The 27080-nt window shown below is 44.6% G+C and overlaps 2 protein-coding genes and 1 long non-coding RNA gene across 4 annotated transcripts; 2 read left to right on the top strand and 1 right to left on the bottom strand.

The window, feature by feature from the left end:
• Positions 1 to 4821, top strand: Msmb (microseminoprotein beta). Its single transcript, XM_006996238.3, has 4 exons — positions 1 to 140; positions 1464 to 1569; positions 3181 to 3283; positions 4486 to 4821. The coding sequence occupies exons 1-4, from the start codon at positions 138 to 140 to the stop codon at positions 4613 to 4615; spliced, it is 342 nt and encodes a 113-aa protein (XP_006996300.1). The 5' UTR covers positions 1 to 137; the 3' UTR covers positions 4616 to 4821.
• Positions 2177 to 22549, bottom strand: LOC121832211 (uncharacterized). The gene is made up of 3 exons (XR_013042191.1): positions 22410 to 22549; positions 5080 to 18036; positions 2177 to 2342 (listed from the first exon to the last, which is right to left on the bottom strand). It is a non-coding gene; the product is annotated as an uncharacterized LOC121832211 (long non-coding RNA).
• Positions 22550 to 22772: 223 nt separating this feature from the next.
• Positions 22773 to 26398, top strand: Dph3 (diphthamide biosynthesis 3). 2 transcript variants are annotated; one of them, XM_006996239.4, is made up of 3 exons: positions 22887 to 23027; positions 23428 to 23502; positions 25958 to 26398. In XM_006996239.4, the coding sequence occupies exons 1-3, from the start codon at positions 22920 to 22922 to the stop codon at positions 26021 to 26023; spliced, it is 249 nt and encodes an 82-aa protein (XP_006996301.1). In that variant the 5' UTR covers positions 22887 to 22919; the 3' UTR covers positions 26024 to 26398. The 2 variants fall into 2 exon arrangements, with proteins under 2 accessions (XP_015845075.1, XP_006996301.1); XM_015989589.3 differs by lacking the exon at positions 23428 to 23502 and having other exon boundaries at positions 22773 to 23027.
• The last annotated feature ends 682 nt before the right edge of the window (positions 26399 to 27080 follow it).

Genomic DNA, 27080 nt, shown 5'->3' with positions numbered 1-27080 from the left:
TATTCACTGTGTTCCTGGAACAAAATCTTTCCAAGATCTACGTGTGGTCGTTCTACCTGCATAAATAGGAAGTCAGCATTCATTCTTGCTGAGGTTCTGCTGGAGGTGCCTGCCTGTAAGGAGTCCTGCTTGCCACAATGGTGGGTGACTGATTTCATACATAGGACTTCTTTCAGTCTTTAGTTGAAAATGGTTCTTTTCTTAAAGTGTCTGTTCTATGAGGTAGAATCAGGAATGAATGGGGCTCCCCACAGAAGGACAAGAGGAAGGAAGCAGAAGCTGGGGAGGAGGGCCACATGAGGGTGGAGAGGGACTCAGGAAGGGACCCTCACCTCACCTCAGGACAAATGTACGCTATGAAACCCTCCTCAGACAGAGCTGGAGAGGTAGGACAGTGGTGGGTGGTGTCCTCCCAATCTGTATTCAGACCCCCTTCTCACCCTCCTTCCGTGTGTGTGTGTGTGTGTGTGTGTGTGTGTGTGTGTGTGTGTGTGTAGGTGTGTGATGTCTCTTTATTGCCCTTGCTACTTTTATAGTGTGACTTTATGTTCTTCAATGTTATAGTGAAATTATTTCATACATTATTTTCCAAAGTTTGATACATCTTAGCTTCACTTATTTAGTCATGTAAAGACTAAAATCTCTTTTATCCTTAAAATGATATGATTTCTATATTTTCTGTACTTACTTTATAATATTATTATTATAAAAACTTAATTTTAGGTCCTTTAAGGAAACATTTAAATTAGCTTAATACAGAATATGTCTTCCCATCAAACTTTGAGCAACCACTTTCCCAAGACTATTTGAGAACTATAGGAAAAGAAAGAACCGGGGCAGAGGGCACATGGGAGAAACTACGGAGGTGGAGATGGCTCTTCTCATGTCAACGGGCACAAGGAGGATGAGCCCTGGCACAAGAGCCCCCAGGCCTCTGAGAACAATCCAGGACAGCGTGGGGGAACTGCTGCTGCTGCTGCTGCTGCTGCTGCTGCTGCTGCTGCTGCTGCTGCTGCTGCTGCTGGAAGACCCTGCCTCAGCCAGTGATGAGGCTCCCAGCATCCTCCTTCCCACTCCCAGCCCACAGCCAGCCACTCTGACAGTGAACTTGCTTTTGTGTGGGGAGGAGGGGCCAAAAACCCTATTTTTGGCATAGGGTTTCTCACCGTAGTCAGTCCTGGCTCTCCTGGAACTCATTCTGTAGACCAGGCTGGAACTCAGATCTGCCTGCCTCTGCCTCCTGAGTGCTGGGATAAAAGGCGTGTGCCACCACACCCGACAGACTTTCCTTTTTCCTGACTGTCTTGTGTCTTAGTCTCTGACTGCCAGGCTAGGGTACCTGGCAGTTGCTCCACACTCTACCCTTCCTGCCAAATTTCAGCAGGGATCTTATAGGACACGCAGTCAAGCATGACCTTCAAGAATCACTCATTCTCCACTCCCAACCTTTCCCTGCATTACAGAAAGCTCTGCTGGGCAGCCTCCTGTTCCTTGCTACCTTGGTGACAGCATGCAATGCAGGCTGCACTTTTCAACAACGTGAAAATCTTCCAGACCAACCGCCTGATGGTAAGTCCTGGGTTTTCCAGTATTTTTAATGCCATTCCAGCCTGATAGATACAACCTGTAGATATGACCTAGTATATATGGCAGATGGGGAAGCCTTGGGATATATATACACTGGAAGAAGTATTTGTGAAGATACAGAAACAGAGTAAGGAGGTTGTTCTCAATTTAGCTAGATGAGCTTTGAAACACCACAATCAGGCCCCATTTAAGAACAGCTGAATGAGAACCTCTGGGTTTTCACATGCAGTCAGGGTTAAGAAGCAGCGTTCAAATTTTAATGTACATGATCATCCCTGCAATCTAGTTTAAATGTAGTGCAGGCCTGCATGCATGGGTGGGTGGGTGCATGCATGAATGCTTGTGGTGTGAATGTTGCTGGAGAATCTCCGGCAACTAGTGCTTTAATACTGTACTAGTTTCATTTTGCTGCTGTGATGAAACACTATAATCAAAAGAAATTTAGGGGAGGAAAGGATTTATTTGCCTTTCACTTCTAGACCACAGTCCATTGTTGAGAAAGTGGGGGAGGGACTCAAGCAAGAACTTGAAAAAGTATTCCTTGGATGACGTTAGGCTGTGTCAAGCTGATAATTAAAACCATATATGATGGGGCTGGAGAGATGGCTCAGGGGTTAAGAACACTGGCTCAGCACCCACATGGCAGCTTACAACTGTTGGTAATTCCAGTTCCAGAGCATCTAGTGCCCTCCTCTGCTCTCTGAAGATATGATGTAGTAGCCTTACATACATGCGGGTGCAGAACTCTTACATACCTGCAGGAGAAAAATTCATATCCCTAAAATAAACATGATTTTTTTTAAAGTTCAATACAATTCTTGGGTACATAGGAAGTTCAGTACCAGCCTAGAATACATGATGTGCTCACCCCACCCACAAAACAAAACAAATAAAAATGAAGTAAACAAGAGAGTCTGGGCTCTACCCACAGATTCTGATTTTGTTTTCTTGGATGGGGATCAGGAACAGAGGGCTTGCTTGTTTATTTGCTGCTGGGTATTAAACCCATGGCTCTGTACTTTTTCAATACTTGTTCTACCACTGGGCTAAACCCCAGTCTGTGGGTGATTTTTAAGCACCCACAATGCTTCACATGTGCATCCCCACCTGAGAATCAGTGACACAAATCAATACTAGTAGAGAAGTGAGCATTTTGTTCAGGACAACCAGAGAGAACTCACAGGGCCCCCTTTGCCAGTCACTCCTAATAGCTACTGGATTAAAAAGGAAGGACTTATTTGTTCTTCAATGCCTGTTCTGAAATACAATCTAGAAAGAATTTAAGCTCACTTAAAAAACATACCCCTGAGCATGGTAGCTCAGGCCTTTAAACCCCAGCAGAGACAGTTGAGTTGGAAGACAACCTGCTCTACACAGTGATTTCCAGCTAGCCAAGGCTGCATAGAAACACCTTACAAAAGCAAAGACACTCTCTGAGGCAGGTGCTTCAGTGTGCTGGGCTTTGGCCATCTTGACTCAAAAGCACTGTCTCTGACAGCTCTACAATTGTCCATCATCATGTGCCAGTGGCTGGCTCAGTGTCCCTACAAGCTTTGTTCCTATGGTGTGACCTGGGGATTTGCATCATTTTAGGATGCCTGGATTCTGCTGGTATCAAACACTCCGTGGGCGCTCAGTGGACAGTCGACTGTAAGAAGTGTTTCTGTGAAAAGGCGGGAATTAGTTGCTGCCCCCAGTAAGTCTCAACCACTGATTCTGGAGGGTCCCATATAACCACTCTTCAGAGTCTCTGCTTTGTTTTGTTTTATGTTTGGTCAAGGTCTCCTTAAGTTGTCCTGCTGTCAAACTCCAGGGCTCAAGAGATCCTGCTACCTCAGTCTCCTGTGTAAGCTGAGTGTGATGTGAGCACTGTGTGAGAAGCATAGACAGACATGTTCGCATCTATCCACAAGGCTAGAGTTCATTGAATAACAGCAAATTCATAAGCTACATCGATTTCTTAACAGAAATATAGATTTATTTACGTGCACACAAGTGTGTGTGTGTGTGTGTGTGTGTGTGTGTGTGTGTGTGTGTGTGTGTGTGTTTGGTTTAGGGACTACAGTTTGCCAAGCAGTCCCAATTTCCCATGATACCCAGTCACTGGCAAACAGACTTTTCTTCACTGCAACTTTAATTACACCATTAACTCTCTGATCATGCTTCACACATCACACAGTGTCTGTACATATGTGTGCATGCATGTAGGTTACAAAATGGCTAGAGAAAGCTGACAGAGCACAGCAGAGCTGGAAGAGCTGAAAGGGGGCTGGGGCAGGAGAAATATGACAGAGATGCAAAGAGAATCTGTTGGAGGTGCACCTAGAGGGGACCTCAGGGTCGAGTTGAGCTGCCCAGTGAGGAGGTGGACTACTGAAGCCACACAGGCTAACGAATGAGTCCAGAAGGACCAACAGGTGGACGAACTGTCAGCTGCTTAGCAGCAGCAGGAACTGAGACAAACTGAAGCCTGGGGAGAGTCTGGAGTTCTCCTCTTTCAGGCCTCCCCCTTTAAAAACACATTAGTGTAAACATGTGTATGTGATTCAGTGGGAGTGGTGCTTGAGGAGGTCAGAGGACAACTTTCTGGAGTCAGTTCTCTCCACATCTGCTCCTGAGCCTGTCAGAATATCCCAGTGTCCTTCAGTGCATGCAGGGTAGAATACAGGACCCACGTTAGAAATGGTCTCTGTGGCCCCATGGCACAGACAGGTGCAGGTGCCTGGAGTCTACACTTGGGACATTAACAGCCCAAGGAAGCCCTTAAGTCGGTGAGGAGAGCCCCAGGCAATTGGAGTGTGTGTTGTCTGCTTCTTGCACAGAGCATGTCTGAGCAGCAGGACTGGGTGAATAAGTGTTTTTTTCCTACTAACAGGTCTTATCTTGTCTCATTGACAGAACCCTTATACCCAAGGGCTATGACCAAGAGAAGTGTAAGACAATATTCCATCAAAAGGAGTGCAGATATACTGTGGTGGAAAAGAACAACGAAGGAATCATCTGTCCTGTTGATAGTTGGACATTGTAAATGTGCTTCTAGTGGGTCCCAAGTTGAGCAACATTTGAATATTTGTATGATTTAAATTTACCAATTGTAGCCTGGGTGGTTGTGGCCTATAATCCCAGCACTGGGAGGCAGAGGCAGGCAGATCTCATGCTAGCCTGGTCTCTAGAGGGCAACACAAAGAAACCCTGTCTTGAAAAACTAAAATAAATAAATAAATTTGCCAATCATGTTTATATTAAATTAATGCATGTTATAAATCAAACAAACATTTAAAGGAGACAAAAGGAAAACCAAACATGTTTTTAAAAAATCAACCCAACAATAACAGTTACAAATTACAACTCTAGGATTAGTTATGTGTGGCACACAGCCCATCTAATATAGACTGACTTGAAAGTGTCACGACATTGATTCTGACATTTATTTTCTCAATACTTTGTCAAAAATTGTAACATTTTCCCCCTAAGTTAAAATGCATCACTCACCATTTGTAAGTGGTCACTCAGTGGAGATAAAAACATCAGATTGTTCTGCAGCCACCATCTTGTCTAATCTCAGAGCTCTCCATCAGCCCTGTCTTAGTTAGGGTTCTGTTGCTGTGAAGAGACGCCATGACCACAGCAACTCTTATAAAAGAAAGCATTGAACTGGGGCTGGCTTACAGCTTCAGAAGTTTAGTCCAGTACTGTCATGTCAGGGAGCATGGTGGCATGCAGGCAGAAGTAGCTGAGAATTCTACATCCAGATCCACGGGCAGCAGGAAAAAAGAGTGAGCTACTGGGTCTGGCTGGGCTTCTGAAGCTCAAAGTCCTCCCCCAGTGACACACTTCCTCCAACCAAGCCCACCTATCCCAACAAGGACACACACCTCCTAATCCTTCTAGGTAGTGAGTGCCACTCTCTGGTCCCTAAGCACTCAAATGTATGAGCCTATGCGGGATACTCTTATTCAAACCACTACAAGCCCTAAAGGAAAAGGATTTTACCTGTATGACTGTTTTGTCTGCACATGTACATGTGTAGCATGTGCATGCCCGGTGCCCTTTGAGGTCAGAAGGCATTGGAACCCTGGAGCAGGAGTTATGGATGGTTGTGAGCCACCATATAGGTGCTGGGAACCAAAACTGGGCCCTCTGCGAGAGCAGTAAGTGCTTTTAACCTCTGAGACCTCTGAGGCGTCTTTCCAGCTACCTACCATAAGGTAAGGAAATGTTCTAAACTCTAACTCTCCACTGACTTTGTCTCCAGCCTCTAGGCATCCTTTTTTTTTTTTTTTTCTGTCCTTAAGAATTTGACTGCCCTATTAGCAAGGGTAGAGTTGGGTAGGAGAAATAGTAGCTAGTATTCTACAGCACAGTAGAAGAACAACTCTACTGATAATAATCTTCTGATACCTCAGTCTCCCACATCTCTCAAACCCCCAGTAGTGGAGGCTGGCTTTAAACTTCCATCCTCACGCTTTTTTCTTCCAAGTGCTGGGATTGCACCAGGGTACTACCACACCCAGATTAACTATTTCAAAGATAGTTGATGGGCTTTTCTATATTATCAATACAAATAAATGATAACTATAGCAATTACCCACATCTGATCCACACATTGTTTACATGCATTGAAAGTTAACACTGTACCTCATAGATCTGTACAATTACTATGTGTCAATTCAAAATGTTTTTTTTTAAAGAATTTGCCTTGATTTCCATAACAGAGTCATGTGATATACGGTCTTTTGTGTCTTCTGACATGTATTTTTTTTTTTTTCCCGAGACAGAGTTTCTCTGTGTAGTTTTGGTGCCTGTCCTGGATCTCGCTCTGTAGACCAGGCTGGCCTCAAACTCACAGAGATCGCCTGGCTCTGCCTCCCGAGTGCTGGGATTAAAGGCGTGCGCCGCCAGTGCCCAGACTGACATATATTCTTGCATATGAATATTACAGCGAAATAAGATCTACCTTGTGTGAGCATTTGGTGCGAGAGGCATGAAAAGGACCCAGATTTGGGACAGGGAAAATTACCACTCTCCAATAGTCCTAAAGAGGCTTTGCGCAGGCGCGGACGGAAATCTCGCGAAACTGTCAGAACACTAACCAGAGGCGTGGTGGGGAGGCCGTGCTATCGCGAGAGCTCCGGGCTCTGGAGCCGATCCTCGGGTGGCGAGGTGTCTGGGTCGGTCCAAGGTCCCCTCGGCTCACCGGAAGAAGCGCTGCCAGCTGGTAAGGACGAGTGTGGCCGGCGGGGCGGGCGCGCTTCCTTCGGCTGCCCTTCGGCCCTCCTCGCCCCGGCCCGTGGCCTGTCCTGCCCCCCTTCCTCCCGACACACGCGGGTCCCGGGCCACCATCCTGCCTGTCCGCGAGCCGGGCCTGGACCCCTCTCCCTCCCCCGTGTCACGCCAGGCCTGGACCCCTCTGCCTCCCCGGTGTCACGCCAGGCCTGGACCCCTCTCCCTCCCCCGTGTCACGCCAGGCCTGGACCCCTCTCCGTCCCCCGTGTCACGCCAGGCCTGGACCCCTCTCCCTCCCCGGTGTCACGCCAGGCCTGGACCCCTCTCCCTCCCCGGTGTCACGCCAGGCCTGGACCCCTCTCCCTCCCCGTGTCACGCCAGGCCTGGACCCCTCTTCCTCCCCCGTGTCACGCCAGGCCTGGACCCCTCTCCCTCCCCCGCGACCCGGGGCTGCCACCTCTCCCTTCTTCCCTTCTCCTCCCTCCGGTCGACACGCTCAGTCCCTGGGCCTCGATTGGCAGCCTGACGCCCTGGAGAAGCTTCTCTCCGTCCCTTTCCTGCACTCTCCCGACTGTCCCTCCCTGGTTTTCAGTGGTCACAGCCCTGTTTCCAGGGCTCTTGTCTGGGTCTCCCGCCCTAGGTGAGCCCGTTTTCCATTACTGATCCAGAGCACGTTTGCTCCTGTTCCGAATGGTTTGGCAACTGGAATGTTGGAGGCTATGTCGTGAACACAGTATTTTTAACATCCTAGTTAATTTTCCCAAGAGTCCTCCATACTAGCTTTATTTCTCCCTTCTGATGAGAAGAGAGCTCACGGGGTCATTGACGCGTTGCCCTGGCACTCATTTATACAATGCTGTGTGCTCAGGGTGTCGAGGATACAGCAGTGTAAGAAATGGACGTGCTCCTGGCCCTGATGTAACTCAGTCCTTGTGGAGAAAACAATACCGTCTTAAGTGCTAAGGCTGGAACGTGGGAGGATGGATCGAGAATGACAAGGCAGAGGGCTGGAGTTAGCCGACCCTCAGCGCACACAGCTTTCTTGCTAGTACTGTCTGCAGGGTACTGCCCACCATCACGGCTCCCTTCTGTGAGGACTTGACTTTCCACCACCCGCCTGAGAATTTGCCATGTTGTTGTAGGGCTCCTGAGTTATTTCCCTGAGTGTGTATGGGACACGTAAGTCAGTTGGTTCTCTGTTGGGATCCCACTGTGGCATTTCTGAACTTGAAAGTACACCAGAATCTTGGAAAGAAATTCACCCTGGTGTGACAGCAGGAGGAGGTTTATTTCATTTGTACTGCTCAGCAAGTTACTTGATTTGCTCTTTGGATTTTTTTTTGTTTAAGAAGAGGGTGTCAGATCTCCTTACACCTGGAGGTCCAAGCCATTGTAAGCCACCTGATGTGGGTCCTGAGACCTGAGCTCTGGCCCCTTGGAAGAGCAGCAAGTACTTTTTCATCTCCCTGGCCCTGTTTGTGTGGCTGGTTTGAGACAGGCTGCAGGAATCCTCCGGGTTCTGCTGGGATTACATAGGTGCATGCCACCACACCCAGGTGATAAGCTGCTTGGGAGGTAGGTTTGCTAGCTTGCAGAATTGTTCAGGTGAGTGAGACGGGTAGCCTCTGGCACTATTAACAGTCCTTACATTTACTTCTCGGTTTTACCTCTTCCAATAGGTCTTTGTCTTTGAGTCTCTAGGAAAATAACCTAGAGTTAAAGTTTTGTGATGAAGGTTTTATCATGACTTATGTCTAAGTCTCTCAAGTTATTCCTTTAGGGAATATTTTCAAAAGTGGAAAAGTGGAGCTACAGGAAGGGGAGGTTGTACCTAATTTTACAAGTACAAAGGACTTACTCCCTCTCTAGTTTGTTAAATCAGCGTAGACTGCTGGGAACCTCAGGGATCTATATATGGGTTTTATAAACCCTGGGTATTCTGGCATATGTCCCTTCTCCATTTGAGAGTCTCCCGGCTAGCATTTAAATAGTGCTTTGCCCGTACAGTGTTCACATACTGGTATGCTTTTAGAGACAGTCACTCTTTTAACTGTGCCTCTCAGTCAGGAAGTTAGTGTTGTCAGTGAACAACCCTTGGCACAAAGTATCCACTAGATGGCAGACTCACCACTGTATCCTCAGGGACAACACTACTTCCTGTCAGTTCAAGACCTCAAATTAAACCTTTAATGGCCCCTTCAAAATACCTGGTGTGGCTAAGGGGTTTAGACTTAAGGTGGATCTTAGCCAAATGGCTAAGAAGCAGTCAGACTCAGACTTTTGGACCTGGGAGCTTGTGATGTAGGTATGGTATTTAACTCTGTCAAGTCTATGACAGCTGCCAAGTTGAGCACTTTTATTCTGGGGAGTATCACCAGTAGTACTTTCTATGCTTGTCTGTCAGAGGAGCCTTTGTTTTCCTCTCCTCAGCTGTTCTTCTGTGATTGTTACATCTAACACTTTGGGCATCGTTTGTAAGCTTACAGTCTATATTCCACAGGTCCTGGCTTGTCATCCATACTCGTGAATTCGATGAACTCACAGGCAAGTGAGCTAAATAATTGTTGTGTAGGTACTCTGTTGACTTGTCTTCTGTCCAGCATGGATGACTCATCGTGTGCTCATTCTTACTCCTGGCTTTGCTTGGCCTGACTGTACAGCAGAATCAAGATGTTTTTCTGGGGGACTAGGATTCTGCTTGGGGCTTTTGAGCTTATAGTTCCTTCATTTGGCATTACCTTGATTGCCCTACGGAACTAGCAGTTTGGCACAGAGTTGGTGGGTAGTTGACAAAATAGGGTAATAGGGTTTCTTTGTCAGTAAGTAACAGTCCTTTCATACGTGGACAATTACACCTTCCAAAATAATTCTTTAAATACATTTTGAGTTTTATCTTAGCTTTATTACTAGTCTCTCAGGCTTTAGAGAGGAGAGAAATTCATCTCTTCTTTGCTTCTGTAGGGAAAATCCACACGATAGTTATCATATAAAACCAAAGCTAAAATGTTTCTTTCTTTCTTTTCAAGAATGGGTTTCTCTGTGGAACAGCTCTGGCTATCCTGGAATTCGCTTTGTAGACCAGGCTGACCTGGAATTCAGAGATCCATGTGGCCTAAAATGGTATTCTTATGTGGTACAGATAAGTACCTGTTTTTCTATCCTTGACTATCTTGGGGCAAGAAATTCAAGTTGAAGATAGGATACAGTCCTAGGATTGAAAGCCTCCCTAGCTTTTGTGAATGTCACTTGGAATTTCTGTGGTACTGCAGAGCCTGAGGGGGGAAATGTTGAGTTGGCTGTAAATATAGTGCACATTTTACCTCACAGATCCATTGTTTTGGGTCTTTGAAACTAAGATTTTTGGATCTGGCCTTTTTAAAACAATCTTTCTCAGCACTTCCCCTGGGATTATGATTTCTGTGGTGACACCCTCACCAGTTCTGTTCTGTGTGAAAACAAGGAATTAAGTTAATCTGGGTGTTGTTGCCAGAGTTCTGGGAACCCAGGCAAGAGGTAGAATACCATGTTCAAGGCCAGTTTGAACTGCGTGAGGCTGTCAGAAACCAAGGGCTAAGTGTTGCTTAGCATTCATAAGACTGGGCATTGGACACTCCTGTAGCTAGAGTTTTCCTGCTTTGCCCACAGTCAGGACAAATCTTTGTCACCCGCCAGTCCCACAGCCGCTCAGACCCAACCAAGTAAACACAGAGACTTATATTGCTTACAAACTGTATGGCCGTGGCAGGCTTCTTGCTAACTGTTCTTATATCTTAAATTAATCCATTTCTATAAATCTATACCTTGCCACGTGGCTTGTGGCTTACCAGAGTCTTCACATGCTGCTTGTCATGGCGGCAGCTGGCAGTGTCTCTCTGCCTCAGCCTTCCACTTCCCAGAATTCTCCTCTCTCCTTGTCCCACCTACTTCCTGCCTGGCCACTGGCCAATCAGTGTTTTATTTATTGACCAATCAGAGCAATTTGACATACAGACCGTCCCACAGCACTTCCCCTTTCTTTTTTTTAAAAAGGAAGGTTTTAACTTTTATACATCTCCAAAGCCAGCTTGGTATATTTGGGAATTTGGGCGTAGCTTCTCTTACTACTTCCTGCTGGAGGGGGGCGCTGTATCTTAAGGGCACACAAAGAAAATTTTAGGATCATGGAGTAGTCCATGAGGCTGTATCGTCTGAGCCAGTTGCCTTGAAACTGTTCTGGATGTTGGATCATCTGGGCCATGGTGTCATCAGAGACCTTTCAGGTGGTCTTGGCTGGTTAAACCTGATGTATCTTAATCTGGAACAAATCCATAGCCTCTGGCTTTCTGTGGAAACAAAAGCAGAGCCTCCTTTCCAAAGCAACATATCCTTACATCCAAATTTTGAAGTTAAGGTACCTTTAAAACACACATTTTGGCATAACTCAACAGCTTTTGCAATCAAATGTTTCTCTTCAGTTACGAATATCAAAGAGAACATAATCCAGATTCTCTGTGTGGTAGCCATCTTTATGTGGCTTATGTTTTATATTACCTTGAGCCTATTGCTTTAAACTGCAGCCTTCTAAGCCTGAAACGGCGCTGTGGCTGCTGGCTCCACCCACTTCAGCTTCCCAACATGGCAGTGGTATGTTTTCCGCCAGCTCTGGGAGCCATCGTGGGTCTATGATTTTATCCAAGCAGCGTGTAGCCCAGAAACCTCTTTTTTTGTACTAGCAAAGGCTAAATCCACCATGCAGCTTAATGTGCCACTTGCAGAGGCCTCATTCCCGCCATACTGCAGACCGAGCTCACACGCTAGGAACCCGCCAGTAGCTCAAACCGGCAGGCTGCCGCTCATTTGAGAGAGACAATTAGGAAACTGTTTTTAGCTCCATTTTAGAATCTTTTCTCAGGTTTTAGGTAGAAACTTTTGCCAACACGTTGGGCGCCATTTGTAGCTAGAGTTTTCCTGCCTTGCCCACAGTCAGGACAAATCTTTGTCACCCGCCAGTCCCACAGCCACTCAGACCCAACCAAGTAAACACAGAGACTTATATTGCTTACAAACTGTATGGCCGTGGCAGGCTTCTTGCTAACTGTTCTTATATCTTAAATTAATCCATTTCTATAAATCTATACCTTGCCACGTGGCTTGTGGCTTACCAGAGTCTTCACATGCTGCTTGTCATGGCGGCAGCTGGCAGTGTCTCTCTGCCTCAGCCTTCCACTTCCCAGAATTCTCCTCTCTCCTTGTCCCACCTACTTCCTGCCTGGCCACTGGCCAATCAGTGTTTTATTTATTGACCAATCAGAGCAATTTGACATACAGACCGTCCCACAGCACACTCCCAACCCCCATCCTGGGAAAAAAGAACAGTTGTGTTAGAAACATCCTCTTCTAAATTACTTTCCTAAATTAATACTACACTCCTTAATGGGACATCAAGTTCATTATGTTTATAACAAATTATTTTATTGTGGCCGCTCTGAACTTGATCATTAACATTATCCATCCATTAGTAAAATATGTATTAAACTACTGGCAAGTTAAAGACAAGCATTGGTACAATGCTGTGGGCACCTTTCTCACTAGGCCAACTCTGTCGAACATACAGCAAGTTCTTAATGCCAAGGTGCAGATGATACCAGATGTGTGTGCAGTGCTGGAGTGTTCAAAGCTGATGGAACCCTCAGGCGAAGAAAGAAGGTCTAATAAGGGCATCAGGTATTAAAGCAGCAGTTCTCAACCCTGGGTTTCAACCCCCTTATGGGGAGTTGAATGACCCTTTCACAGGGGTCACCTAACACGGATATTTACATTGATTTATAACTGTTAATACTCTGATCCTTGATACCACCCTGTGTCCTGATATAAAAGTCTCTTTTTAAGGAAAAACTCCACCCATCCTTCTCTCTTCTGTCTCTTCACTCTCACGAGGTGTGCACCCCTCAATCCCCCTTTCTCTATGTCTCTCTCTTTCTCTCTGACTCTTTATCTCTCTACTATAATAAACTCTCCATGCAGATGCATCATCTGGGTTGTGTATCACTGGCCACCGCTGCCATGCTCTACATGGCGTACATCTGTCCAGCATGATTTCCTGCACATATGGGATACCCACGGGCTCCCCACATAATAATAAATCATGACAATAACAGTAGCAAAATTACAGTTATGAAGTAGCAACGAGAATAATTTTATGGTTGGGGGTCAGCACAGCACGAGGAACTGTTAAAGGATCGCCTCTGTGTTAAAGGGTCCACACTGGAAACCTATGTAGATGTCAGTAGGCACAAGAAGGCGACATGACGGTTCTCTTGACTGGTAATACTTGAGAACGATGTATTTGTTTCAGAAAGGCTCTCTAGTGCTTGTGACTTGCACAGTAGACAGATTGAAGAGACTACCATTGCTGACAGAAAGAACTGGAGAACCAAGCTAGACAGGATAGAGTGAATGGGTGGAAAGGGGATTTTTAGTTCACTAAAATGGAAATGTTAAGAATCACAACAGTCCACACACTGATCAGCTGTGCTTCTTACCCCGTAGTATTTTGGACAGGGTCTTAGTATAGATAAGCTGGCTTTGAACTCATAATGTAGCCCTGGATGGCAAGGATGATTCTCCTGCTGTAGCCCCTGAGTGCTGGGATTACCTTCTTAACATCAGTTTTACTCTAATAAACTAAGAGTCAGCCATTGACATGAAGAGAACCATACATTTTCCATTCATCTAGTCTTTGTATCTTCACCAAATGTGTTATCCAAAGAGGATATTTGGAATTAGTTGTTTTCTTTCTTTCTAATGAAAGTCTGAATTAGAGTCTCAGAAACCATGCTTTAGGATGAAGGAGGTAAACTGCTGCCTTGGTGTCTGGGATTTGGTGTCTAGGGATGTTGGAGTCTTCTCTCATGGTTTTGTTTACTCTTGATGTTCACGAAAGTCACTTTATATCAGTAGAAAAGAGAAAATATGTGGCCCATACCTGTAATCATATCCTAGTCTCTTCACTGCCTCCAGTGTCCTGAGTCAGCTCACCCTGCCCTTGCCTTGATCCTGACCACACCTCAGGAAAGAATGTCTGAACTAGTCTGAGTAAAGTAAAGTGAATGAGTTTATTAAGTAGAGACAAGAGATGTACTCCTGTCTATTCAAGCAGTAGACATCTAAGACATGAATGTGACCTTCAGAGTTTGGTGCCTAAGTGTCTCCCATTGCTTTTTATGTTGCATTGCTCAAGTTGTAATTTACAACAAGGTTTAAAGATTAAGCAAAATTTAAAAGTTGAGTAAAGGTCAAATATTAAGTAAAAGATGTAAGCTGGTTTAAAGAATTAGTGTTTTGTAAAGGAAACTATGATGGTTTTATGAGGTGTGTTATTTGGGGCAAGGGATGAGAGGAGTTTATACAGTTCAACTCAAGGTCGGGACATTCTGGCCTTAAGTAAGCATATGGCTGTTGCAGAATATTATTTTAAGGTATGCTACTTTTGTTTATGTTGCTTTTGTTTAACTCTGTGAAGCTGTGTTACTGTGACTGTCTAAAACATCCAATGGTCTAATAAAGAACTGAATGACAAATAATTAGGCAGGAGAAAGGATAGGTGGGGCTGGCAGCCAGAGAGAATAAATAGGAGGAGAAACTTGGAAGGAAACAATCAAAGAAGTAGCCAGAGAAGGAGGAGGACATCAGGGGCCAGCCACCCAGCTACACAGCAAGCCACGGAGTAAGAGTAGGATTTACAGAAGTAGGAGAATAGAAAAAACCCAGAAGCAAAAGGTAGACAGGTAATTTAAGGAAAGCTTGCAAGAAATAAGCCAAGCTAAGGCCAGGCATTCATAATTAAAAATAAGCCTCCATGTGTGATTTATTTGGGAGCTGGATGGCGGGCCCATGGAAAGAGCAAAAAACAACCATTAGAATTCCTAGCCACTCCCCTAGCTACATGACCACACATACACTGTCTAGTAGCCAGGTAAGATGCTTAGTCATCCCAGGGCCTTACATCCTATGTAATCTGTGTGCTGTGTGATCACATAATTTGCATGCAGTGTGATCACGTAATCTATGTGTGGCATAGCTATGTAAGCCCATATGTGCATGTGGTGGTGGTGGGGACACACCTATAAAAATGGGTTCCACCGATCTCTCTTCCTGTACAGTCATTCCATAGGCCTATGCACACCCCCTCTCTATTCCCTTAATAAATTCTTAATGTGGGTTTTGTTGTGCCTTGTGGCTTCTGTCATACGGTAAACAGCACTGCTTAATAAATAACATTGGCAGCTTAATACATAACACCAACAACATACAGTTTTTGTTAATTTGTATTCTTTGAAACTGTCATGGGTGTCCTGGGCAGACCTTGAATTCTGCTGTGGCTGAGACTTCCCTTTAACTCTGGATCCTATTTCCTCTTCATAAATTTACACATTTGAGCACCAAACCCTATGCAATTGATTGTTTTTGATATCCTTTTTCTGAAACGTCTTTAGGAAAACAAGCTCTATCGCTGCAGGCAATTTTGGTTTTATCAGTTAAAGTTTTACTCTCAGACAGCAGGAAATGTAAAGTAGATCCCGGGGGGGGGGGGGGGGGGGGGGGAGTATTTTCCCCTTTCTATATCCGGCCTCATTTTTTCCCCCCCATTTGAATCCTGCCAGTCCCAGCACTCTGGAACCTCAGGCCAGTCTTAGTTACACAGCAAGAGCTTCTGGTTTTTGTTTTTTCGAGACCAGGTTTCTGTGTAGCCCTGACTGTCCTGGAACTCACTGTAGCTGTAGACCAGGCTGGCCTTGAACTCACAGAGCCTGCCTCTGCCTTTCCAGTGCTGGAATTAAAGGCCTGTGCCACCACTGCCCAGCCAGCAAGAGCTTTTCTAAACTTAAAAAAAAAAAAAAAAAAAAAAAAAAAAAACCCTATCCCCAAACTAACCAAATCAAAATAGCTCTAGGGCGAAGCCCAGCCAGCATGTGGACCATTATCTCAATCCACCTGCCAACCCAGCTTTTTTTTCTAGTTAGTGATTTGCAGCTGAGCCCTGGGCTGGGCTGAGCAGGTTGTAGAAGCTGCAGGAGGAGCCTCATTGCATGTGGCCCATGGAACAGATGGTGTTGCATGAGCTCTCTGAGTAGGCCTGAGTTAAATGTTTCTATTTAAGTGGCAGGATGAGTCTTAGTGGGCATCTTAGTTATTTTTCTATTACTATGATATAACATTATGACCAAGGTAACCTATAAAGGAAATCATTTAACATGGGGGTTCTGATTTCAGAGGGTTGGAGTCCATGGCCATCGTGGCAACAGGCAGGAAGGCATGGTGCTGAAGCAGTAGCTGCAGGCTCACATCTTGAGACACAAGCAGGAGGCAGAGAGGGTTAACTGGGAATGGGATGACTCTTTTGAAGCCTCAACGCCAACCCCTGTTACACACGTCTAAAATTGAATTTCTCTGAGGCTTCACTGTTCTCATTCTCCAAGCTCTGCCGGTCTGACATGACATGCTTATGCTTCATTTTCAGCTTGTCAAATGAAGGATTTGGCTTGCGGTAGGGCCTGGAGACATAAGCAAAGAACTCTAACAGAGGCCTCATAGATCACATGAATTCAGGTTGTGCTCTAGACTGTGGCAGCCCAATGGATGCCATATTCTGTTTCCTATGTACTGGGAACTTCTGGTGCTTATTAAACTTGCTATCCTGACCCTAGGCAGGATGGGGGGTGGGGTTCAAGACAGGGTTTCTCTGCGTAGCCCTGGCTGCCCTGGAACTCGCTTTGTAGACCAAACTGTTCTCAAACCTAGAGATCCTCCTGCTTCTGCCTCCCAAGTGCTGGGATTAAAGGGATGCGCCACCACTGCCTGGCTAAAAGTAAATCTTCTAAGCACTGTATTTATAAAAGCTTAAGGTTCACAAATATTTAAAATAAATAGATAATACTATTTATAACAGACCAAACTAGCAACTATCCAAAAGACCAAAAAGCGGTAAATGAAGGGTGATACATTCATGCACTACACACAGCATCAATGGCAATGAATACATTTCACTTACACACAGTAATATTCAATTATAGGTTGCAGGTACTAAACGGGATGACAGCAGCCAGACTCCAAAGAGCACATATTCTTTGATATCAACTATACAATGTGCCAAGATAGAAAAAAAACCCTATAATGTTAGAAATCAGTCTTGGAAAGTAGCTGTTAACAATGCAGTTTCTTTGTATGGATGCTGAGTGCCTCAGTAGGTCCACTTTGTAAAATCTGCAAGCTGTCCTTGTAGCTGGATACTTCCTGTCTGTATCTTATCCTTCAATAAAAACAAAACAAAACAGGAAGATTCTCAACTCTTCACTTTTGTTTTCCTTTTGGTTTTAGGAGACAAGCTTACTAAGTGCCGGGCTGGCCTTGAACTTACTGTGTTCCCTAACCTGGCCTCAAACTTGGGCTCCTCCTGTCTTGTACTGGGGTTACAAGCATGTGCTGTCACCCCATCAGGATATCTTAAAGTCAAAAGACCATCAGGTAAAACACCGATTAAGAGTCAGGTCACCTATCCTTTGCCTCTCACACTACTTTCTTGTGACATTTAAAAAATACTTCTTAGCCTAAACACCCACATTTTCCATGCTGTATTACCATTTCGGTTGGCTCTCTCTTTCATGGCTTTGAGAATAAAACATGTCTTTCCCAAGCATTTTAGAAAGTGCTGTTTGAGTTGACTGTAATAAGTTTAGTGTTAGGAGAATATTCAAGCCAACAATAAAGTTTTTGTAGTTTTTCATTCAATGAAAACTATTAAGGGCCAAGTATGAAGCAGGCACTTACCTAAGCTTTGGCAGTGCAGGTTTGAAGAAAGCTTCAGAAAACTTAGGTTCTAATAGGTGGAGATAAGACTAAATAAATTAGTATTCCAGGTAGTGATATAACTGAGAATTTCTCAAAAGCCACAACCCCCTAAGTAGTCTTCAGATAGATGGATTTCTTGCTAACAATGTTGGGAATAAACATGCTCCTGGCTGTTTTCCCCCAGTAACTGGAAGAGGTGTAAGGCCTCTGCTACCTCATGCAAAAACTGTGTTGGTCACTGAAAGCAAGCAAGCAGAACTTAATTTAGAAACCCATGGGGTTCTGGGAGTCCTCAGCTGTCTGACACGATATTTTGGTCCCAATACTATACTAAGACCTTTGGATTCACACCAGCTGGAACACAGTTTTCCATATACTGAAATTCCCACAAAGTTCCTACAATGGCAGAGACAATAAACTAGTTAAGTACAAAGCCAGGAAACAGAAAAGGCCCCATCAAGTCTTACTTGCAAAAGAAAAGGCTCACTTAGAGTTAAAGTGTGAAGCCCAGATGTAGAGTGCTTATTTGAAACACATGGAGGCCCTGGGTTTGAGTCCCAGCACCAGACTGAAGGGAGGGCCCTCATTACAATCAGAGGTCCTCAGTCTCAGTTGCTCCCTGCCATTAATCCTTCCCCCTTATGTGGACGTTTTTATTCCTCATCTGCTTCTTGATCTTCCATGGCCTGTAACCTAGGTTACCCATCCCATGAAATACCCTCCACACTGTTGCTTCCTGCTATCTGTGGCTACCCTTCCTGTGTGGCCTCAGGTAGTTCCCTTATGGTTCTGCCTAGTTTGAGCTCATGCTGTGCTGAAGAAAGTTAAATCATAGTCAACGGCTAGAAAGATAGTTATATCACTTAGGACCAAAATCTCTATTATTAAGTTCATCCTCCAGTGAAAAGTGGACATTGTTCCACTTAATATTTTAGACAGCTACTGCTAAAATAAATGTTTTTACAATACAGTACACCTTTAGTGACTATGCTGTTTACAACAGTCTACTTCTCAACCGGAAAACAAAAGGAAGTTAATTTTTAAAAGCTGTTCTTTTTCATAGACTGAATTTTGTTAACAGCACCATGACCAAGAGTGTCACCTGCTGGCAAATAAAGGCATTTTTATAAAAGTGTGTTCAACAACTTGCCTTCCGAGCTTTATTCCATTCTTAAAGTGTGTGTGAGTGTGTGTGTATGTGTGTGTGAGTGTGTGTGTGTGTGTGTGTGTGTGTGTGTATTATTTACATCAGACTGGCAAGCTGGTTCAGTGGTTAAAGGCTCCTGCTGCCAAGCCCAAGGAGCTGAGCAAGAGAAGGGGGCTGACATTAATTAAAGGGATGGTTATGGGGACGAGTACAACAGAGGAGGAAGGAGTGATGAAGTGGGGGGGGGGAGAGACGGACACGGCTGCTGAGCTGAGGGCAGAGCCCAAGAGGCAGCCAGGCAGACTTGAAGGGGAGAACACTGCAGCAGAGATCTCAGCAAGAACAAAGCCCAAGCCAGGAACCAGCCTGGGGAGTTAGAGCCAGGGCCAGTGTGACCAGAGGAGCTGTCTACATAAATGTGTCCTGGGTCACCGTAGGCCAATGGAAAGGTATAAACCTTCCCTGAAGGGCACAAGAAGCAGCTGAAGAACATGAATAAGTCAGAACAAGGACATGATCTCCGGAGTTTAAATGACTGCCCAGGATGAAGCAGGAAGTCAAGACTCTAAGATTCTGGTAGAGCAGTGGCCAGAGATGGCAGAAGCAGAGAGTGTAGAAAACGGTTGGGATCGGCCCTACATCTTGCTGTAGGACATCCCTGCGGTTTCCTCTCTTCCGCCTGAACTGGATCAGACAGAGCAGTCATTCACTGAGTCTGGTTCTAGGATCAGAGAGATCCAAGTCGGCACCATGACTTTGCAGCTTTGCTTTAGCAAATTCTTCAGCCCCTAAACCTGGCTTCCCAAAGCTAAAGACACAGCTCATCTGTACCCCACAGTATCATTCTAATGGCACACCCCATCTGTACCCCACAGTGTCATTCTAATGACACAATACACATAAGTGTATCGGGAACACAGTGTCAACTACCACAAATAAATGCCTCATCACCTTTTCTTTCTCTATTTTAAATAACATATATGCAAATGATTGGTAGAGAAATTACAAAGAAAAGTTATCTGTCCCGTTGTGGTGTTTTGAATAGGTATGGCCCCCATAGACTCATGTATTTGAATACTTGGCCCATAGCAAGTAGCACTATTAGGAGATGTGACCTTGTTGGAGGAATTGTGTCACTGGCCACAGACTTTGAGGTCTGGTATGCTCAAGCTACACCCATTGTGGCTCAATCTCCTGCTGACTTTAAATCAAGATGTAGAACTCTTCTCCAGCACCATGTCTGCCTGCATACCACCAAGCTTCTTGCCACTATGATAACAGACTAAACTTCTGAAACGTATAAGCCAGCCCCAATTAAATGTTTCCTTTTAAAAGAGTTGCAATGGTCATGGTGTCTCTTCACAGCAATAAAACCCCATCTAAGACACTCCTGTAACTTCAGGTTTTAAGATGCCCCAGAAAGTTGTTTTGGATGGGTCTGAATTGCTTACTATAAGATCAGGACTTGGGGGTGTAGCTAAGCCAATAGAGCATGTATCTAGCGTGCATTAGACCCAAGGTTTGATTCCCAGTACCAGGAAAAAGAAAGGTTTGTTAAATTGTATTTTACTATTTAAATCTTTTTTATTATTTTATGTGTATGAGTGTTTGCCTACATGTCTGTCTGTGCACCATGTGTGTACCTGGTGCTTATGGAGGCCAGAAGAGAGGGTTGGATCCCCTGGAACTGAAGTTATAGACAGTTATAACTGCAGTGTCGGTGCTGAGAATTTGACCTGGGTCCTCAGGAAGAGCAGTCAGTGCTCATCTCTTCAGCTCTTTGTTTGCTTTTTAAATAAAAGGCCTAGCAATTTATACACACTATGAGCCAAATATGGATGCATCCAATCACGTGTGTTGTATGTATGTGCATGTGTGAGTTCAAGGGAGAGGATTCTCCACCATATTTTTTGAGATAGTCTCTCCCAGAACCTGGAGTTCACCAATTGGTTGGCCACTGTTGACCTTCCCCTTGGAAACCACTGTTAGTATTGTGACCTGCCCCTTGGAAACCACTGTTAGTATTGTGACCTGCCCCTTGGAAACCACTGTTAGTATTGTGACCTGCCCCTTGGAAACCACTGTTAGTATTGTGACCTGCCCCTTGGAAACCACTGTTAGTATTGTGACCTGCCCCTTGGCGCCACCTGTGTCCAGATGTAAAAGCCTCAAGTGGGGAAAGGTCCCTCCTCCTCCTCTCTGTCTTCCACTTTTCCTCCCACAAGGTGTACACTCTTCAACACCCCCCACGTCTCTCACTCTTTCCTATCTTCGTCTTTCTACTATAATAAACCTTTTCCACGCAGATATAGCATTTGGATTGTGAATGAATGTCCACTGCTGCCCCGCCACCATGCACACATGGCATGGGTCATCTGTGGCCTGCTGCTGCAACTGCCCAGCATTCCAGCATGTTTTCCTGCACACAGGGGATACCCTCGGGACCCCCATTCATATATCATAGCAATCTCCCTACCCAGAGCTGCATCCATTTCTGCACATTCAAGAATAGCTCCTAAGAACTAAAGATGGTTTCCAAATGTGATCATCTGAACTAAGAATAGACAATGGAAAATCAGTTTATTTCCTATGTCCCAAGGGCTACCTGGGAAGTATTTATATTTATAAAGATATAATACTTCCACAGTATTTCTCCTTTGCCCAGACAGGCTACAGTTAACCCTCAACAGGTTCCAAATATCTCCTCTGATTGCTATGTAGATCTCCAGTTTATGCAAAAAAAAAAAAAAAGTGAAATCTTTTAAACAACCTTCCATACACTCGTTTAATGTAGCATCTGGAATTCACCTCCTAAAGGCTTCTCTGCCTTTAGGTTTTCACACTTTAAAGGGACTTCAAAATGTAGTGTCCTTTCAATGTGCACAAAATTGGTAACTTATACAAACTGTATGTACCTGTATGTACTTAAACATTAAGTATAAGTTATAGAAATATAAGCTATACATGATTGCTAAACTATTAATTCCTCCACAAGTGAATGTTAGATTTCAATGGCTCTTTTCTCTGAAAGGTAGAACCAAAGAATGTACATTTCCAACTCCCAAAGCCCATCAAGTCAGACTCTGAGCCAGGATCCTATTCTGCCACAGTGGGTTTTCACTACACTGCATTCCTCCAGTGAGATCTGAGTAACTGTCTAGTAATAGGGCAATACTCCAAAGTCCCTGATTGTAACCAAAACAGGCCCAGCACTGCTTTTGTGACAAAGCGCTTTTCATTTGCATTTCGCTTTTAGGTTCAAGGAAGATGTTGCATGCTGACAATACTACCAGGAAAACCATTCTTTTCACCAAGAACTGAAGTTCACACAAATAATTTGTTCCTGGGCTTTGGAGATATCTAGCCTAGGTATGTAATCTTGGGCAAGATGCCCAGTCTCTGAATCTGAGTCAAAGATAAATAAAATGGAGTTTTGAACCTCAGGATCAGCAGAATTGCATTCAGAGTGTAGGTGGCCCACTAAAAACCCCAATAATTAAAAGTGATGTTATTGCTACTACCGCACCTATCACTATAGTGAATACTGCAAACAGCGCTAGAATTCCTCCCTGTCAGCTCAGGGTATCTGAAGGTGGCTGGAGTGAGACAGGCAACGATGTACCTGCAGGCAGGAACACAGGCCAGGCTTCTCTGCGCTCAAGGTCGGCTGAAATGCAATTCCAGGAGCGCTGTTGTCAACCACTGCGGACTGGAGAGGACGCTGCGTGGGTGACCAGGCGCCCCCCTCCGATAAGGGCCGTAGCCTCCAGCCCTGAACCTCCCGCAAAGGAGACAACTCAGTTACAACCCAGACCCAAACTCCCCGGCCCCGGAGTGACGCAGCAGCCGTGTGAGAGAGCCCCTCACACTTTTGGTCACTGCCACCCAGTGGGCGGGGCGCTGCGCAAACCAGCTGCGCAGTAAGCGTCACCTTTGCGGCAATAAGTACCCCAGCTCGGTTATCTCCATGGCAACCGCGACCCGGTCACCCATTTGGCTACCGAGGTCGGAGTTACGTCATCGCCTTGCGCAGCCCGGAAGTGATTGTCCCTGCTTCTGAGTAGGCCGGGAAGTCCAGACCTTCCATCTCGGGCCGAGTTAAGCAAACTGATGAAGTGTCCACCCCGTGACCATGGCGGTGTTTCACGACGAGGTGGAGATCGAGGACTTTCAATATGACGAGGACTCGGAGACCTATTTCTACCCCTGCCCCTGTGGGGATAACTTCTCCATCACCAAGGTACCCTCAGGGCCCATCGGCGACTCCTTGAGCTTGCGCATTTTCCCTTCCGGTGTCCCTGGCTAGGCTGTCACCCACGTGTTCTCCTGAACCCCGCCGCTAAAGCAGTAATCTAAGCTGTCGGGGCACACGGTCTGGCCAGGGGGCGCAGTTCTCCCTAGCCCCACCCTTAAAATCTTTTCCTGGGGATTTCTTTGGAGAAGGGGATTCGATTTTGTACCCCAGCATTTTGGGGGCGATCAAAACAACCTAATCTCCCCGGTTTTTCTAGGTGACACTTTGGGGGAAGTTCTTTGCGCTATTACCCAATCCAATTCTTGCACATAGACGTGGGAAAGGCTTGTGGGAAGATGACGGAAGGGAGGCTATGCTGACCATACGTTGTTTGATTTCGTCCTAGGAAGATTTGGAGAATGGAGAAGATGTGGCAACGTGTCCTAGCTGCTCTCTCATTATAAAAGTGATTTATGACAAAGTAAGGGAGACATTGAAGGGGGTGGGTGGTGTAGGTAACGACAGAGACCTAAAGCAGCTTGCCTAATATAAAAGTGCAGAAGAGTGTTGGGAGTTTTGTTTTGTTTTCTGGGTTTTTGTTGTCTGCTTGTTTTTTGAGACAGGGTCTTTATGTAGCCCTAGCTGTCCTGAAACTTGCTATGTAGACCAGGCTGGATTTGAACCCATAGAGATCCCCCTGCCTTTGCGTATTAAGGGCTGCGATTAAAGGCATGGGTCACCACACCCAGCCTAGAAGAGTATTTCTTAACCTTATGCTAGATCATGGGTATTTTTTTTTAAAGCTTTACAAATTGTCAGTACGTAGCTGTAGGATAATATTATTCAAGTTTAAATTACGTAACTTGTGTTCACTTTGGAAAGGGCAGTAAAGAAATTGCTCTGTAATAACAATGTAATGTAATGAAAATGACTTAATTAGGAATGAAAAAAAAACATGAAGGTTATTTTAATTGGTGTTTTTTCTTTTGACATTTCTTTTGTATTTAATATTTAAGTTTGTTTTGAGGTCCAGGACATTTTGAAAAGATTGCCTTTTATTGCTTGCCTGGTTTATGCATACAGTCTATGTTATCTTGTTTGACATATAATTCCAAGTTGTGATTTTTACAGTTTCATGTTAAATTTGTTCCTTTGTACCCATTAAGGATGACAATAGATAAAGGGTAAATGCTTTTACCCCTCACCCAAAGTGCAGTTAGTGCTTTGGAGTCTTAAGTTAGGAGTTTAAGAGTCTTAAGGATGAACTCGAAATGAGTGTAGGGTAAGTTGCACCAAAGCACAGAGCTTTGTGAGTGGCAGCTTTAGTTGAAACAATAACGTAGAAATTTGATGATTCATTCTTGGATTAAAATGGTCTCTGGTACAAAGAGCAACAGGGACAGACCAGGGGCTGACTCCTTGAGCATCGCACTATGGGAGATATGCAGTAACTGGGAGAGTTCTTGTAGTGTCAGGCATAAACCAGGATAAAAGACCAGAGACTGAGATGGAATCCCAGCACTCAGGAGGCAGAGGCAGATGGATCTCTGAGTTTGAGGCCAGCCTGATCTACAAATCGAGTTCCAGGATAGCTAGGGCTGTTACACAGAGAAGCCCTGTCTTGAGGGGAAAAAAAAGAAAGAAAGAGAGAGAGAGAGAGAGAGAGAGAGAGAGAGAGAGAAGGAAGGAAGGAAGGAAGGAAGGAAGGAAGGAAGGAAGGAAGGAAGGAAGGAAGAAAGAAAGAAAGAAAGAAAGAAAGAAAGAAAGAAAGAAAGAAAGAAAGAAAGAAAGAAAGGAAGGAAGAAAGAAAGGGAGAAAGAAAGGGAGAAAGAAAGGGAGAAAAAAAAGAAAGGAAAGAAACCAGAGACTGAACCTCATTTCCAAAGTATTTACTATTGCAGGTCTGTGCTGGGAAACACAAAAACCTATTGTTTAGTGCTCATTTAGAGAGGCTGATATTTGAATGACCAGCTATGATTAATGCAAAAACTTAAAAGATGCGACATGATTGTTTCTGGTTGCTCTTTAGCAAGATGGGCATGTTTATAAGACATTGCTTATTAAATAAAGAATTTAGGACTAATCTTCAGCATGCTCTTAATTCTAATTTAGTGATGACTCCAGTTCTTTGAACAAAAATGAAGTGCTATTGGGGCTGGAGAGATGGCTCAGAGGTCAAGAGCACTGGCTGCTCTTCCAGAGGTACTGAGTTCAATTCCCAGTGACCACATGGTAGCTCACAACCATCTATAGTGGGGTCTAACACCCTCTTCTGGCATAAAGGCGTATATGCAGATAGAGCACTCATACATAAAAATAAATAAATAAACAAATAATTAAATCTTTTAAAAAAATGTTCCTTGGTCTCCAATTTTTGTCAACTGGGATAACTACTAATATCTATGGGGAGATCAAGGTCCTGATCACAGGCTGGAGAAATGGCTCAGTGGTTAAGAGCACTGGCTGCTCTTCCAGAGGTCCTGAGTTCAATTCCCAGCAACCACATGGTGGCTCACAACCACTTGTAATGAGATCTGGTGCCCTCTTCTGGCCTGCAGGGACACATGCAGGCAGAATACTGTATACATAATAAATAAATAAATAAATAAATAAATCTTTGGGAAACAAAACAAAAACAAGGTCCTGATCACATCATACAATGGACAAGGATAGACTGGACAACAGTTAGTTTTTAGTGCATACATTTTAGACTTTTTAAATTAAATTTTTTGCCATTTTTCTAATATCATAAATGAATTTTCCCCTAAATTTTACATCTTGATTTTGTATTGCTAGCATATAATAATGATAGAAACAAATGATATAGCAGTGGAAAAAACTAAAGCTGAGTTGATTCTGTAACAAAGTGAAAGTGATGTTGATGTATTTGTGTGACAGAAACCTGGTGGCTAGTAACATTTCTTCTTCTGTCTTAGGATCAGTTTATGTGTGGAGAAACAGTCCCAGCACCTTCAGGCAACAAAGAGTTAGTTAAATGCTGAAGAAGCCCCCAGGAACCCAAATCCTGAGCAGCAGGGAAGGAGCCCAGGTGGATGGATCAAGTGCTGAATAGACAAGCTCTTCACAGGACAGCTGTCTGTGGCTGGCTCTTCCATGTGGATCTTCATCAGCCACCGAATTCATCATAAACACACAAGCCTGTGACGTGTCAGACCTGGATTTCCTGTTCCCACGGAATTGGAAGGATTCCTAATTCTCCATCTGAGTTTGAAGGAAGAGCTGTATAAACTGGTGCTTTTCCTTTCTCTCAGTTGCATCATTTCAGTATCTTAAAACTAATTTATTTTCTGAAAACAGCATCGTCCACTTCAATCCTGAGGCTCTTTACTTTATAAAGATTTATTATTTTATTTTTAGTTATATGTATGTGTGCATTTGTGTGGGGGTATGTGCTTATGAGTACAGTTGCCCAGGAAGGCTAGATGAACTGGATCTCCTGGAGCAGGAGTCACGGGCAGTTGTGAGCCACCCGACATGGGTGCTAGGACCCAAACTTGGATTCTTTGAAAGCACTATGTGTTCCCCAACCTCTCTCTCCATCTCTCCAGCCTGAGAGGGTGTTTATTTTAAATGATTACATTTTGACACAGTTGCTGAGATGATTCAGATGAGGCCTTTCTCTGTCATTTGCTTTGTTGGAAATTTAAGGAAATCTGTGCCTCTCCTGGTGCTGCACTCTGGCTCCTTTGCTAGCCAGTCACTCTGACCTTGTTGTGATTTCATTGTTCATGTTCTCAGTCATTTGTTACTCTTCCTTCAAAGAGTTCAGTGTGGTATTGCATTGTGAGGCCATGGTTTCTCTGTAGCTTCCAATTAGTGACTAAGGAAGGAAAAACCAGAGTGAAATGGTAAAAGAAACAGCTCCTGATACTTTGTGCTTTGCTGTGGATATTTGTATGCTGTGAATGTTTTGCTCTGATTGGTTAATAAATAAAGTGCTGATTGGCCAGTAGCCAGGCAGGAAGTATAGGCGGGACAAAGAGAGAGGAGAATTCTGGGAACAGGAGGGCTGAATCAGGAGATGCTGCCAGCTGCCAC

The sequence above is a fragment of the Peromyscus maniculatus genome, chromosome 9 (assembly GCF_049852395.1).
Source record: "Peromyscus maniculatus bairdii isolate BWxNUB_F1_BW_parent chromosome 9, HU_Pman_BW_mat_3.1, whole genome shotgun sequence".
NCBI lineage: Eukaryota > Metazoa > Chordata > Mammalia > Rodentia > Cricetidae > Peromyscus > Peromyscus maniculatus.
The sequence above is the reverse complement of the archived record's forward strand: the minus strand, read 5'-3'. Positions and strand labels throughout refer to the sequence as shown.

Bases quoted from the DNA above. Each gene is read 5' to 3' on its own strand.
- Msmb (XM_006996238.3), top strand. The intron at 1,570-3,180 runs GTAAGTCCTGGG...GCATCATTTTAG, and splicing joins TCCAGACCAACCGCCTGATG to GATGCCTGGATTCTGCTGGT. The intron at 3,284-4,485 runs GTAAGTCTCAAC...TCTCATTGACAG, and splicing joins GGAATTAGTTGCTGCCCCCA to AACCCTTATACCCAAGGGCT.
- Dph3 (XM_006996239.4), top strand. From the start codon at position 22,920: ATGGCGGTGTTTCACGACGAGGTGGAGATCGAGGACTTTCAATATGAC. The intron at 23,028-23,427 runs GTACCCTCAGGG...ATTTCGTCCTAG, and splicing joins ATAACTTCTCCATCACCAAG to GAAGATTTGGAGAATGGAGA. The intron at 23,503-25,957 runs GTAAGGGAGACA...CTTCTGTCTTAG, and splicing joins TAAAAGTGATTTATGACAAA to GATCAGTTTATGTGTGGAGA.